The sequence below is a fragment of the Arachis duranensis genome, chromosome 8 (genome assembly GCF_000817695.3).
Source record: "Arachis duranensis cultivar V14167 chromosome 8, aradu.V14167.gnm2.J7QH, whole genome shotgun sequence".
Lineage (NCBI taxonomy): Eukaryota > Viridiplantae > Streptophyta > Magnoliopsida > Fabales > Fabaceae > Arachis > Arachis duranensis.
Genome location: NC_029779.3, coordinates 1,561,747 through 1,576,767, shown reverse-complemented (window position 1 = coordinate 1,576,767; position 15,021 = coordinate 1,561,747). Strand labels below are relative to the sequence as shown.

At 31.2% G+C, this 15,021-nt stretch overlaps 1 protein-coding gene across 3 annotated transcripts; it reads left to right on the top strand.

The window, feature by feature from the left end:
* Positions 1-8,479: 8,479 nt before the first annotated feature.
* On the top strand, positions 8,480-11,000 carry LOC110274420 (protein SHI RELATED SEQUENCE 1-like). Of its 3 annotated transcripts, none has more exons than XM_021128486.2 (3): positions 8,480-8,890; positions 9,352-10,046; positions 10,393-11,000. In XM_021128486.2, exons 2-3 carry the CDS (start codon positions 9,371-9,373, stop codon positions 10,746-10,748), a joined length of 1,032 nt encoding a protein of 343 aa, XP_020984145.1. In that variant the 5' UTR covers positions 8,480-8,890; positions 9,352-9,370; the 3' UTR covers positions 10,749-11,000. The 3 variants fall into 3 exon arrangements, with proteins under 3 accessions (XP_020984145.1, XP_020984144.1, XP_020984143.1); XM_021128485.2 differs by having other exon boundaries at positions 9,193-10,046; XM_021128484.2 differs by lacking the exon at positions 8,480-8,890 and adding an exon at positions 8,915-9,052 and having other exon boundaries at positions 9,193-10,046.
* The last annotated feature ends 4,021 nt before the right edge of the window (positions 11,001-15,021 follow it).

Here is a 15,021-nt window from a genome sequence, read left to right as displayed (position 1 = left end):
GTCCTGGATGTCTACTTTCCAAAACAATTGAGAGCGCGTCAATTGAACTCCTGTAGCTCCAAAAAATCCATTCCGAGTGCAGGGAGGTCAGGATCCAACAGCATCAGCAGTCCTTTTTCAGCCTAACTCAGATTTTTGCTCAGCTCCCTCAATTTCAGCCAGAAAATACCTGAAATTACAGAAAAACACACAAACTCATAGTAAAGTCCAGAAATATGATTTTTGCCTAAAAACTAATAATATTATACTAAAATCTAATTAAAACATGCTAAAATCTACATGAAATTACCCCCAAAAAGCGTATAAAATATCCACTCATCACCTCCCAATTCATTTCTTCTATATTTGGTTCTCTAACTACCTGAACCTTCGTCGATCGACCCCCAACTATATTGAAATTCGAGGCACACTAGTAAATTCCCTACTCATCCACTTCTCCGTATTCCATCCACATCCAATACACATCCTTAAACCCATTACGGTAGAAGTGAAGTGTTATATTCGAATGTCCTAACCACTTAGTCAGCCGATAGCGCTAGCAAGAACACCTAGATACCCTTTGAAACCTAAACGGTTCCATGTTGAAGACATACGCAATACATGTCAACCCCCTCAAAGAATTCAATTTTTAAACCCCCTGTGCACTGTTGTTCTTATCATACATCTACAAATAATGACTTGGAATCATCTTGCAACAAACACCTTAAAATTCATCCAACACCATAACTTATTAAAATTTTAGAAAATTTGGCAACGTGTCTCCTATAATTTGAATCTCTAACTCCAACCAAATCTAACGATTATCATTTTCTTACAAACCAAACATGTTTTAAATAATTTAAACGAAACTTTGGTAGAACTTTCCCTTAATTCAAAGACATCCACCAAATAAATTTAACCATTTTTACAGAAAAAACAACTACATGTATAAATTAGAACAAACACGAATTCACCTTAACCGTTCTAGTGTACAACCCCTTATAACTCCACAATTTTCCAGCAAACAAGAGTTTTGAGAAGGCGCCTCTACGTGACCTTCTCCCACTTCTGTCTTGAAATACTATCCTAGAAAAAGTATGTCCAACATAAAACTTAAACAATTAATATATTTAGAGATAAAAAATCTACTTAAAACACGGATGCATAGAATACGGAAGAAGCAAACTCCAATTAATCTCAGATAAATAGCATCGTCCTAATAAAAAAGAAAACTTATTAAATTCAGGCTTTTTTATTTATATAAATATTAAAAATGTTTAATTCCCTAAATAGGCATAATGGAAAAATATTGTCAAAGTGCGCATAGCCAATTCACGTGAAGCATTTGCGAAATAGATTTTGTTACCATTTTGTACGTAGCACCTGCGAAATGGATTCAGATGTGCCAGAGTCATTTCTAATGCATCGTCCACGAAATAGGAAGGCCCCATTTCTGCTTTGTTGGTCGTGAAATGGAAGATGCCGTTTCTACTTTATCACCTGTAAAATGGGCGAAGTAAGAGAGCATAATAAACAGAGAGCAAGAGTATGAGAAAGGGATAGAATAAAAAAAATAAATAAATAAATAAAGAAGAATAAAATAAATGAGATTAATTTTTCCTTTTTATAACAAGTATGTATAACATGAATCTTAATTTAAAGAGGAAGAAGATGTATCTTGAAGAAGAAACGAAGAATAAACGTACTAGAGGAGAAAGAAGGAGAAGAAAGAAAAAACTAGGGCAACACATAATATAATGAGTTGTTATATGTTAAATTAGATTGGGCCTGATCCAATATTTTTTTAACACTATAATAATAAGAATAATAATAAATATTTAATAAAATTTAATTTTTATAACTTAAAATTTTAATCTTATTTATTATTTAAATACTAATTTAAAATTTTATTAATATATTTTTATTATTAGTATTTTTTAATTTATTACAGATTAAATAAAATATTTTGTTTGTAAATTTTAAATGGTTATATGATTGCATTTTACTTCTTTTGTGTTTAAGTTTTTAAAATTTAAATTTCACTATAAATTTAACATTTCAATTCTAACTAAATATTTAAATTCTAACCATAATTAAAATATAACCATTTTAAATTTTAAATAACTTTTAGGTAACTAACTAAATACTTTATTTAATTGTGCTGTTATTTAAAGAGTTAAAATTTACAAAATTAAAAAATACTAATAAAAAGATATTAATAAATTTTTAAATTATAGAATTCAAATAATAAATCAAGATTAAAACTTTAAATTATAAATTAAAAATTAAATTTCATTAAATATTTATTATTATTCTTATTATAGTGTTAAAAAAATATTGGATCAGGTTCAATCTAATTTAACGTATATATGACAACTCATTATATTATGTGTTACTTTAGTTTTTTCTTCTTTCTCCTTCCTCCTCTTCTAGTGCCGTTTATTCTTCATTTTTTTTTTCAAAATGCATCTTCTTTCTCTTTAAATTAAGATTCATGTTATATATGTTTGTCATAAAAAAAATTAATCTCATTTATCCTATTCTTCTTTTTTTATTTATTTATTTTATTCTACCCTCTTTCTCATACTCTTACTCTCTGTTTATTATGTTCTCTTACTTTACCCATTTTGTAGGTGATGAAACAGAAATAGCATCCTCTATTTTGCATACAACAAAGCATAAATGGGATTCCCATTTCGTGGACGACGCATCAGAAATGACTCTGACATGTCTGGATCCATTTTGCGGGCGCTACGTACGAAATGGTAGCAAAATTCATTTCGCAAATACTTCACGTGAATTGACTATGCGTATTTTGACAATATTTTTTCATTGTGCGTATTTAGAAAATTAAAACATTTTTAATATTTATATAAATAAAAAAGCCTTAAATTCACATGGTGAAACTAATTCAACAAAACAAGCAAATTCTTCTAACAGCTCGAGTATCCTTAATTTCACCTTATTTAACCTACTTTAACTTAATTTAATTTTTATTTACATTAAATTAATATAAAAAATTCTAATCACAAACTTTATTATACTAATTTAATTAATACTTTGATAATAAAATGCCTAACAAAATCCTAAATTAAACTCGTAAAAAAATTTGAAAAAAAACCCAAACCCTAGTCACAAACTTCATTACAATTATTTAATCAATAATTTGATAAAATACCTAAAAAAATTCTAAACTCACAAAAAATATGAAAAAAACACTATACCAAATCCTAATCACAAATTTCATTACACTAATTTAATTAATAATTTGATAAAATACCTCAATCTGAAAAAATAAAAAATTATACCACATCGTAATCACAAACATCATTATACTAATTTAATCAATAATTTAATAAACTACTTAACAAAATTCTAAACTCACAAAAAATAAAAACCAACACCAAAAGCCGCAAATTTGGGGGTGCGAGTTTGGCAGATTTTTTTTTTATTTGGTGGGTCCCAAATCCTTACCCCACCCGCTTCTTTTAGCAAGTTCGACGGGTCGGCCTGACGAGTTCGACCCATTTTGCCACTCCTACTCTACACTGTGATTTCATTACGAAACCAAAAAAAGTACTTTGGCACCTCTAATCACTCAAAAAAGATCCGTTCTCGAATTTTGTAGCTGAATATATAGTATATGAAAAGGAACAAATATAATGAAGATAAATTTTTTTGTATTTTTGTATTTTTCTCTTTTTTTTTTGTATGGTATGTTTTTTTATTGTTTTTTAAATATAAAATCAACAAGAATGATAAGATAATAATAAAATACAAACAAGATGGATAAAAACATAAAGGACTTGCAAGACACTAGACTTTTTTTTTTATACAAGAAGAACAGATATAGATTAATAAAGATTATAATCTAATACATGAGTTCTGATACTAAATGATAAAGAAAAAAAGAATAAACAAAATGACATGAATTGGATTGAATAAGAAAGATATATTAAAATTGAAATAGAAATAAAAGGTATAGATTAAAATTAAATAAAAAGAGAATCACTCTACTTTCTATTCAATTTCTTGATACAACAAAAAAGAGACTCCTCAACCTAAGTTGTCCACATCATAGTTTGAAAATTAAATCGAAGGGACTCCTCAACCTTCTATCCAATTTCCCGTACAACAAGAGAGACTTACTCAACCTCACTTGTCCACAGCAGGAGTGGCAAAGCAGGCCGGTTCGCGCTAACCCACCCCATCCCGCCTAGGTCCACGCCATAAAACAGGACGGACCAACCCGTCCCCACAACTAAGGTGGGTTCAAAATGCTAGCCCGTCTTACTTTATGGCGGATTGGCGAGTCGTCAGACTAACTCGCTTGACTTTTTTTTTAAAATAAAATTCATTGAAATTAATAAAAAATAATAATTAAAAAATCAAAGACAAATAAAAAATAGTCAAATTATAATATAATTTTTTAACTATCTTTTTGTTAATTTTAAATTTTAATAAAATTATTTAAAATAATATTTGTCAATAGAATTATCTTTATTTTAAAAAATAAGTTACATAATTTGAGGATATATACGAAATTATAAAATAAAATAAATAAAATTAATAACTAAAAGAAGAATAAAAATAAAAATAAAAAATGTTTAAAAATTATATAATTATTAATTTTGTAGCAGTAATCACTCTTTTATTTAATAAAAAATAAAAACCAACACTAAAAGCCGCAAATTTAGCGGTGCGAGTTTGGCAGAATTTTTTTATTTGGTGGGTCCCAAATCCTTACCCCACCCGCTTTTTTTAGCAAGTTCGACGGGTCGGCCTGATGAGTTCGACCCATTTTGGCACTCCTACTCTACACTGTGATTTCATCACGAAACCAAAAAAAGTACTTTGGCACCTCTAATCACTCAAAAAAGATTCGTTCTCGAATTTTGTAGCTGAATATATAGTATATGAAAAGGAACAAATATAATGAAGATAAATTATGGGATATAGTCATTTTTGGGTTGAAAATAAGTATTTATTTTTAAATAAGAATTCATTATTATAAAAGTGAACAATAATTATTTATTGATCAAAGAGAGTACTATTTGGTGTTGTTTGGTAACTTGCTGCGTGCAAAAATTTGAAACACGCGTTGGCAAATTATTAAATCAAATTGGATTATTATTAACTTTAATACCTGAAATGAGTATAAATTAAACTTGGATTACACATTATGGAAGAAGTAGAATCGCGTATAAGGCTATATCAAATAGCAATATAATGCAACCTGAGGCTGCGTCCTTATTACCTGTCACCTGGTTTCGTTATATTATTGTGGAGCCAATTATTATTAGTTGTTATAAATTAATTACGTTTGGGGCGTTCACGTGATACATACTGATGATGAATCATAGAGCTAGATTTTTTAATTTACACTTTTTTTTAACAATGTCTGGCTCACATTTGAGCTCACTGTACTCTCTTCTTCGTGCTTCTAAATTAAGCAATGGGTTAACCTGCTGTCACTGCTATGTGCCTAGTCCTAATAATGCTTTCTTTGTTTCAATAATAGAAGACTATTAGATATTAAAAGAGCCGAGTATAGCATCTTGGTTTGTTTTTGGTTTATATTATTCACTTTTTACAAATGCCAGCTAGCGGTGCTGTGATATTATACTATGTTTGTAGTTAAATTGACCCAATTCAATTCGTCTCAATATGTTCTATGTTGTATGTTAGTTTCATCCAACCAGCATTGAATTTTTCTAGAAATTCGGCGAGCAGAGAGAGGATATTGAATTTTGCTACAGACACTGCGAAAACTACGATTGTAATCATGGTCAGGTTCACGCGGAAACGAGAAAATTGTTCACATCTCAGTGTTGACAACTGTGATCTTTTTGTATGTTGTCATAATTGTCAACTCAAAATCGTCGTCGTTCGTGTGTGTTTGTATGTCTTACTCCAATTCGACAAATCTCAAATGTTTCCATTTTATTAGCATTTAGAGGCATGAATATTATTATATTCTTACGTACCCTAATAAATGATTTTTATTAATTAAGCATGCAAATCAATTATGGATCCTTGTTATTATATTCAATACTTACAGCTAATAAGTTGAAAAAGTTATATATAATACCATTTATAGTAAGAGAAAATACGGAGAGTCAATATATATAATTTACAATGTGTATAATGAAAGAGATCGATTATGTAATAGTGGTTATTTTTAAAATTAGAATAAATACGAATAAATTTTATTTTTATTTTATATTGGACCAATTAAATAATTTATTATACATATTGTATAAATATATTTTTGGCTCCCTAACAGACTCTTATAGTAAATACAAGACTCGTCTTTATTTTTAAATTACAAACGCCATAATCTATCCTAGCATTAAGTTTAGCATGACAAATTAAACGCGAATAAATAAATATTTTATCTCATCCATCAATATTCGTAGCAAATTTTCAAATGTGTAGTCGTATTATTATTATTATAATATTATTTAATTTGTATTTGGAGCTTTCGTGTGATGCATGTTCCACGACGGAAGACAAAAGTCAAAATTAATTAATACGTAGAGGCCCGTAGAATCTCAATCTTGTTTTATTTGAGGGTCATGAGTAGAATCTGAATTTGAACATATATATACTTAGTAGACACCCAAAGAGGAAGCAAATTAAACAGAGGCAGAAGCTATATAATAATGAAAATACTAAAATTTGAGTGAATTTTGGTTGATTATATTTTTTTGTTATAAATTGCTTAAAGTCAAGATGGTTCGGGTACCCCACTTGAGAATGGAGGCCCGTGTGAGAGGCCCATTGTAGACGAGATGGGAAGCATGCATTTCCTGTGCTGCTGTGTCTGGCCTAATTTTGCATCCCAGGTGTTGTTGACCTCTGATCTCCAATAAGAAACTCTTTTTCTATAATATCTCCAATCAAATTTATCCATCCATCCATCAATTATGCTAAATTTCAATTAAGTCAAGTATGTAATCATTGTGCGAAGAATTTTGAGTGGAATACGAGGCATATGGGGACGAGTACAATGTTGAGGAAAAAACAAACGATATATAATAATACAGGCTAGCTGATAGTATATGCCAGGTAAAAATACACCACCCCCAAGGACTTTATTATTAAGAGAAATTGGTAAGTTTTTGAACTTTTATCTCAAAAATAAATAATTTTTTTTTGTCAAATTTAATTATGAATAAATTTTTAAATTTTGTAAATAAAAAATACATAAATCATTTCGTATGGAATTCAAATCATTTCTATTTATAAAAAGTAAAAACCTACTTTTATTTTAATTTAGTAAGAGATTTATCTATTTTTATGATAAAAGATTAAGAAATTATTTGTCTTTCTTTCTATTATTAATTAACCTTCATTAAATCACTCCAAAATTTTTGTTTAAAAATGGCGATAGTTAGAGAGAGTAAGAACGTGCCAAGAATAAGACGATAATGGTTGGATTTGGGGTGCAAGCGAATTTCTTAGATATACTAAGCATAATTTGGAATTTTTTTTGTTCTATTCCATTTATATTATAACTTACCTCATAATCATAACTCGGTTTTATTTGATTAACTACTCTCGGAAGAAACAAACATCTTTCGTTAATTACTTGCACGAAATAGTCATCTTTTCCAGAACTCATCCGTAAAAAAAAGAAAATATTTCAAAGCATGAAAAAGGTACGTTCTTTATTCCATAGGGCACCACATCGGGAATATAGATTCATATTAATTTGAGCACTAGTATACTTTTTGCAAGAATCTATATTATGTATTCTTGATTAGCTGACAAATATATTTATTTATCTACCGAAAAAAAAAGAAGAAGCAAGTCTGACTTAATTATGTAAGAGAATTAATTATCTAACAAAGTTCAATGCTTTTCAACACTAGAGCAATAACATATCATCTACGTTAAAAAAATGAGTTAATTTAATTAAGAGAAATGCTATACCGCCGAATTTATTATTTTTGGCTCGATCATCAATATTTAAATATATGAAATAAAAATATATTATTAAATTATTAAACTAAAAAAAATAAATTAATTAATAAAAATAATAAAAGTTTTAATAACTCTCTAATATATTTCTTCAAATAAACAACTTAGATTTAATTTCTAAGTTAAATTTTGTTGTGAGGTATGATGAAATGGGGAAGTAGATGCATTCTGAGTGCTTCACACTGTAAAGTATTTTCCAAAATGGGGGAAAATGAGATTGCTTACCATGTAGAGTATTATCAAATAAAAAATGGGAAGAAAACTATCCATCTCTCTTAATTGCGGGAAGGGTCAGAGAGAAAGTACCACCGGGTTTTCCGGTGCAAGGACGAATAAGCAAAAGCTGATTAAATGACACGTGTCGGATGTGTGTCCGTTGGATGGTCAAAGCAGAACTGTGATTCACTCATCCCGGCCGAGATTTACTGAAACTGAAAGAGAACTGTAGAGAGGTTTGGCAGTGATAGATTTTCATGTTCCCTCACACTCACACCCTCTCTCTCTCTCTCTTTCTCTCACACTCACATGAGACACACACAGAGACATACTCTCTCTCTCTCTCTCTCTCTCTCCTCAAGTCTTGAGTGTGCTTCACTGCAACAACAAAACCAACCCCGTCTGAATTGCTCTTGTAGGATATAGTGAGATACAGTCTACAGTTACAGTCTAAAAGCAAGAGAGAGAGAGATGGTTGGATTGGTGACCACAATTCATAAATGATAGTTGAACAGTAGAGTGGATGGGTGCAGTTACCATGGCGGCGTAGCAGAGAGAGAGAGAGGGGCTCTAATTCCGTGCCATAATTGCCTTTGATTTGGAGAAACTAAAACTGCAACTGCAGCTACTGCAAGAGAATTGATCAGCCAGCAGCAACATACACCAAACCCAACATCCTGTTTTCTTTGGTCATTTTATTCTTTGAAAGGTCTTTTTCTTTTTGTTCTTTTTTATTTTTAATGTTTTAATTTCGTTTTGGTTTGAGCAGGAAAAGAAGAAAAAAAAAAAAACAGTTTTCCGCAAAAGCTGCAAATGCCCAAACAAGTCTATACAAGATCAAACTTGAGACGCCTCTCCCACACAATTCACAGTTGAGTTGAGTGGGTGAGAGAGTGACATAAAATTTTATTTAAAAAGAAAAAAGAAGATTGCTTAGGTAAAAATTATTAAGCAAAAAATTAAGAAGTATCTGCAAATAAACGTAACCCACCGTTTATGCAATTTAAACAGCTGTAGTAGGACGATGTTTGGGTTAAACAGAAACACTAGTACGTAATAGTATGCGATTGAATACAAGTTGGTGCGAGCTGAGTGCACTAGTATTTTAAAGATTCGCGAAGGTTCTATCTGCTATGGATGATATTATCTCTGAATTGGGGATAGTTTCAGCTTTTGGGTGCAACAACAAATGGCTGGGTTCTTCTCTCTAGGTGGAAGGGGAGCTGGCCCACACAGCAACAAGGAAGAAGAAGGAGAAAGAGTAGCAGAAAAACATCATCAAGACCATCACAACAGCAATAGCCTATTCTTGTTCAGGAACAACGAGGAGGTGTACAACAAAGGAGGATTCGAGATATGGCCGCAGCCCTACCACCAAAACCAAGGTTTCAGCAACTACTACTCGTTTGGGGTGGGTCCTAGTACTCATCAACCTAGAAGGAACCACAACAACAACGACAACTCCAACAACAACTCCAACGACGAAGGCGTCTCCTTCTGTGTCTCGGATGAGTCGACGAGATTTGGACTGACGATGATGAGGTCCTCCGGTGGTGGTGGAGGCACGGGGAGCGGCGGCGGTGGCGGTGGCGTAAACTGCCAGGACTGCGGGAACCAAGCAAAGAAAGACTGTGCTCACCTGAGATGCAGGACTTGTTGTAAGAGCCGAGGGTTTCAGTGCCAAACCCACGTGAAGAGCACTTGGGTTCCTGCCGCAAAACGCCGTGAACGACAGCAACAACTCGCTGCCTTGCAGCAACAGCACTTGCACAGTGCAGACACTTCTTCTAAACGACACAGAGACACTCATCCAGCTCTTGACACTCTTCCTTGCGCTCCTCCTGTTCCCACCATCACCACCACAGGTACATATATTATTATATATTATTTTTATATACAGTACAGTGAGTGAGATATTGAGCAGTAGTAGTAGTAGTAGTAGAAGAAGAAGAATGCTATACCTAACCGATGAATGATGATGGATCCATATCATGTGAAAATGAAACTACACTACTAGCTTCATATGCTTGTCCTTATCCTTTCTGTCCCTCTCTCTTTCTTCTATTTCTAAATTCCGTCACTGTTTTCAAGTAAAACTGACGAAATTATTTAGGTTTAATTTCCATGTGAGCCCTTTTTGGTTGGAGAGTGGGCTAATTGCATTCTTTTTTGATTTTATTTGTTTGTCCTTATTATGATGATTATGATTAGGGTTGGAACTGGGTCAATTCCCTTCAGAAGTAAGCTCATCAGCGGTGTTTAGGTGTGTGAAAGTTAGCGCAATAGACAGTGTAGATGAACAGTATGCATATCAAACCGCTGTCAACATCGGAGGCCATGTTTTCAAGGGAATTCTCTACGATCAAGGTCCCCAAGGACTTTACACTACTGCCGTTGTTGCCGAGGGTTCTTCCGCTGGAGGAGGAGCTGAACCTCAACAACAACTCAGCCTCATAACAGCTGCAACCACCACCGCTGGGAACCCCTTTGACCCTTCTTCACTTTACCCGGCTCCCCTCAACGCTTTCATGGCTGGTACGCAATTCTTCCCACCACCAAAGTCCTAACATACACACCTGCACTCTCCCTAGCTAACTCTCTCGGAGTAACACCATTGAATTTCTATCCAGCCTTGTTATTTGGAAAAACGGTTATGAGAGTCTATGACCATGACCAAGTTAAAAGGGGCCGCGAGGATGTTTGTTACTTTGTTTTATGTTATCGAAATGCCAATGTCAATTCAGGTTTTCATGATTTATCTCGGCATTAGACCCACTTTTCATATAAAAATGATTTTGAATTTGATTTCTCCAATTGTATGTGGGACTGTGTGTTCCGTTTTCCTCGGCATAGACAGCATTATTTTGATCGATGTGTGTGCACTAAATTATGTTAAGTTTTTCGGTTATGGCGGTGATTTGATTTGATTTGTTAGTTTATGTAATTTTTCTTTTTCTGGGTTAATAGTTAGTGAGCCTTTCTGCTCGGTGCTGAACTCGAAGCCGCTTTTTCCTGTTTACCCGTTTGCTTGCCGGATTAAAATGGAACGAAATAGGTTCCGTGTTTGGTTTAACATAGTAGAATTTCAAATATTTTTCTATCCTTTTCCTTTTTATTATTAGTATCAAAATCCTCTTAAAATTTGCATTTATCACCATTAATTTCTTGGGAGAAACAGGCGAAGAATGCTCCATCTTTTTTTTCTTTGTCTCTTCCATGCATTGCGAACTTCGCAACTATATAGCAGGTAGAGCTGTCCAGCCTTTAAAGTGAAATCTGGATTCTGCGCGCATTATTTTCTTCTATACCATTGATATTTCATAATTATGTTACGTATAAATGGAGAATTACAACTAGCATTTACACCAACTACTTCTCTGAGCAACAATAAAATTTAGCCACTGGAATAGGCAACCATGATCCATGGATGTGACTTCCATATTCTAAAGTCGGAAAAGTCATCTTCTTTAATTTGGCACATAACGTTTAAATGCTTCTAAAAGTATGTGCATGTGATGTATGTTTATGCATATAAGTGTATGCTGCTACCAAAGATATAGGTCAAGGTACACATTGTTTTATAGGGTTAATGATACTTTCCTAGAATGCTTCTTTTAGTTCATAAGGAAGAACCAGAAACTCCTACAGAAAATTTCCCTAGTTTTGTAATAACTGGCCCATAACATGTGCTACACAACCTTCCGCTGATTGTGACCTTCCATAGTCTTTATTAATAACCTCCCCATACTTTTTTCTTTCTCTATTTTTCCTCTTCTTCTTCTTCCTTTGCTAGCGTTTATCATGTTTATAGACAGTACGTAGATAGTGTTTTAGAGAAAGTTAATTGCATCGTTAACCTATGTACCCTATTGTTCCTTTGTCACATATCTAGGAAAACAAACCCTTTGATTCCTTCATCGGGTCCATTTGGTAAACACTTCATTTAATTAGAATAATCAGCCACTCAGCAATCATTATTTTAAATATTATTTTTTTAAAAAATTTATTATTTTAGAGGTGAATCAATACTATTAGAGTTCTACATTATATGTAAAGTCTTAATAGTTTTTATTGGTGTTGACAATTCTCACCCCTTAAACTAACTTAGAATATTAATGTAAACTCATTTAATTCGAATGTGATGATATTAGAGTTTGTCCTATATATGTAATTGTTATTAGGCAACTTGACACATTATTCAATTAATTTTTTAAAAAATTTAAATTCTTGACCATTCCTAAATATGTGGATAACTATTACACTCTAAAGTCTAATGATTAGTCTAGTTCATGACTAGTAAAAAATCTTAAATACAATTTATTAAAACGATTATTTCTATTGTGAGTGTGGTTATATTAGGTTCAAACTTGTTCCTATAGAAGAAGCTTCAGCAAAATGTTATCGAAGCTTTTGCTAAGATCTTCATGATTATAAGATCAGTTGAGGATTAAAGTAGACTGGATTTTATGCCTTTTAGAGGACACAACCATAGAGGGAATAAAAAAGAGTTGAATCTATAATTGTAGCTCAAGTCTAGTCACTTCTGTTGGCCACATGCATGCATCAAGAGAAAAAGAAGAGAGGGAGAAGAACATTATAAAGAAAGTAGTTGTGACACCATATCGTTCATGTCAATGCTTTGGTTATGCTGAAAAACGTTAATTTTTGCTAAGCTAGTTCATCCTAAGAAGAAGCATCATAATGAAAATCACTCAAAGCATGAGAGTAGTCCGGAAAAGGCAACGCACACATGCACAAATAAAGTAAGATGGAATGATCGATGTTGCGCTAATGATAAAATCACCATTAAAAATATATCAAATTACATTATTATTGAGCTCCTTTAATTGTAAACAATATATTATACACAGTATTCTTTATATTTATCATACTTACATTGACTACACATTATACAAATATTGAATTATCAGGTATAATATCATCATCTATCTAAATCTTCTTTAAATTGAAGAAGACTGATGTAAGGTGAAAATTAAAGTAGTACATTTTTATTTACTAGAGTATCCTATATGTAAGGTGTTAGTAATTTCTAAGTATTAACCCCCCAAAATACTGTTTAAGTTACCCACTGATAGAAACATACAAAAAAAAAAAATAGAAATCTAATTAATAATTAGACCTTTGGATTTTCTGATGTTATTATTGGAAGATTATCAGGTGTAACTGGAATGCTCTCATGCTGCCATGCATGTAAAGTTTCACCGTATAGCTAGTGCTATAAATTAAAGTCAAATAGTTATTATATTATAACTTAATTGAATTTTTAATCCCCATCCAAACCTGAAAGATATAACGATAAATTTTGAACATGCAGTCCAAATTAAACGATGCGAGTGATATATATGCCATCTTTTAGGAATGCTAAAATGATTGATGAACTTCGGAATTAGGATGCAAGAAAAAGGGTGTATGTATCATATATATCCTTATTGCTTTAATTGTTTCTGCAGTTTATTTATTTGCGAATAGCCAAGGTTGTTAATCATTTGATTTACAATTCTACTATAACTAATAATTAGGGTACCAACCAATTATAACCAATTAGTGAATGAACTATAAAAGAAATCTAATAAAAAAATATTCGATATAATTTTTTTAATTTTTTATTTTTTTTATATTTCAAAAATAACATTCAAAATTTAACAAAAAAATCTAAAATTATTATAAAAAATTCAAATTCTTTAAAAGAAACCTTTAAAATCTAACAAAATAATCATCTAAAATAAATTATATAAGAACTTCTAAAAGTGATGAAAAGATTATGCGAAGAGAGAAAGAGCAGAGCAAAAGAGAAAAAGAAAAAAGAGATTAAAAATATAAGAAAACGCATATTTTTTTTAGCATGAACCTAATTTTTTAAATTTTAAAATTAGTTTTTATTTTAAAAATTGACTGCTTGATGGCTAAACTTTTTTTTATTTATATAAGTGAGTTGGTCGCTAGCTGCTAGATCATAAACTCCTTTTAAGACTAATGGTATGACCATGCAATTAATCTGCACTATTCATGAAAATTAAGGTTATGGATTCAACCGCAGCAAAAGAAAAGTTGTCCCTTAATTTGTTAATTATGTTTTCAAACTGTGAATTAATCTCAGAGAAGGCTATGAAGTGACTGTTATCTCACGTGTATGGTAAATGAAACCTAAGCTTGTTATGACGGATTTCATGTTACTATATACATTGTCATTAAGGCACCGTTAAGACAAAAGTAGGTACAAAGATTCTTGAAAATGAAAATCTTTTTTATTTTATTTTATGTTTTTTATTTTTGAAGAGAACTACTCCTTTCCTAATTCCTATAGCCTGTAGACAATAGAACTAGTGAGTAGTGACACTAAACATGTCAAATCACAATTACAGATAATTATACAGAGAATTAATATTTAATTAGTTAATATTAATTATTTTTTATTATAAAAAATCTTTTTTATTTTAATTTTATAGAATTTAGAATTAAGAATAATTTAGAGTTTGAAATTTAAAATTTAAAAATAAAAAATTGCTGATATCGATAGAAAATATCTGATTTTTTACTTAATGAATTTGTAAATAAGAAATTATTATTGCTTTCAGACTAAAATATTATTTTTTTTTTAGTTTTACTATACATCTAAGTATTTTATTTAATTATATATAACCAAGTTGATTCAAATTCAACAAAAATCACTCACAGATATGCGTATAAAATTATAATTTTTTTAACTTTGACACCAAAATTTTTTAAAATTCTAGTTTAATACTACAATTTTTCCCTTGCTTCTTATTCTTCTTCTTTCTTTGTACAGAATTTTTATGTTTTTATTTATAAAGTTATGAT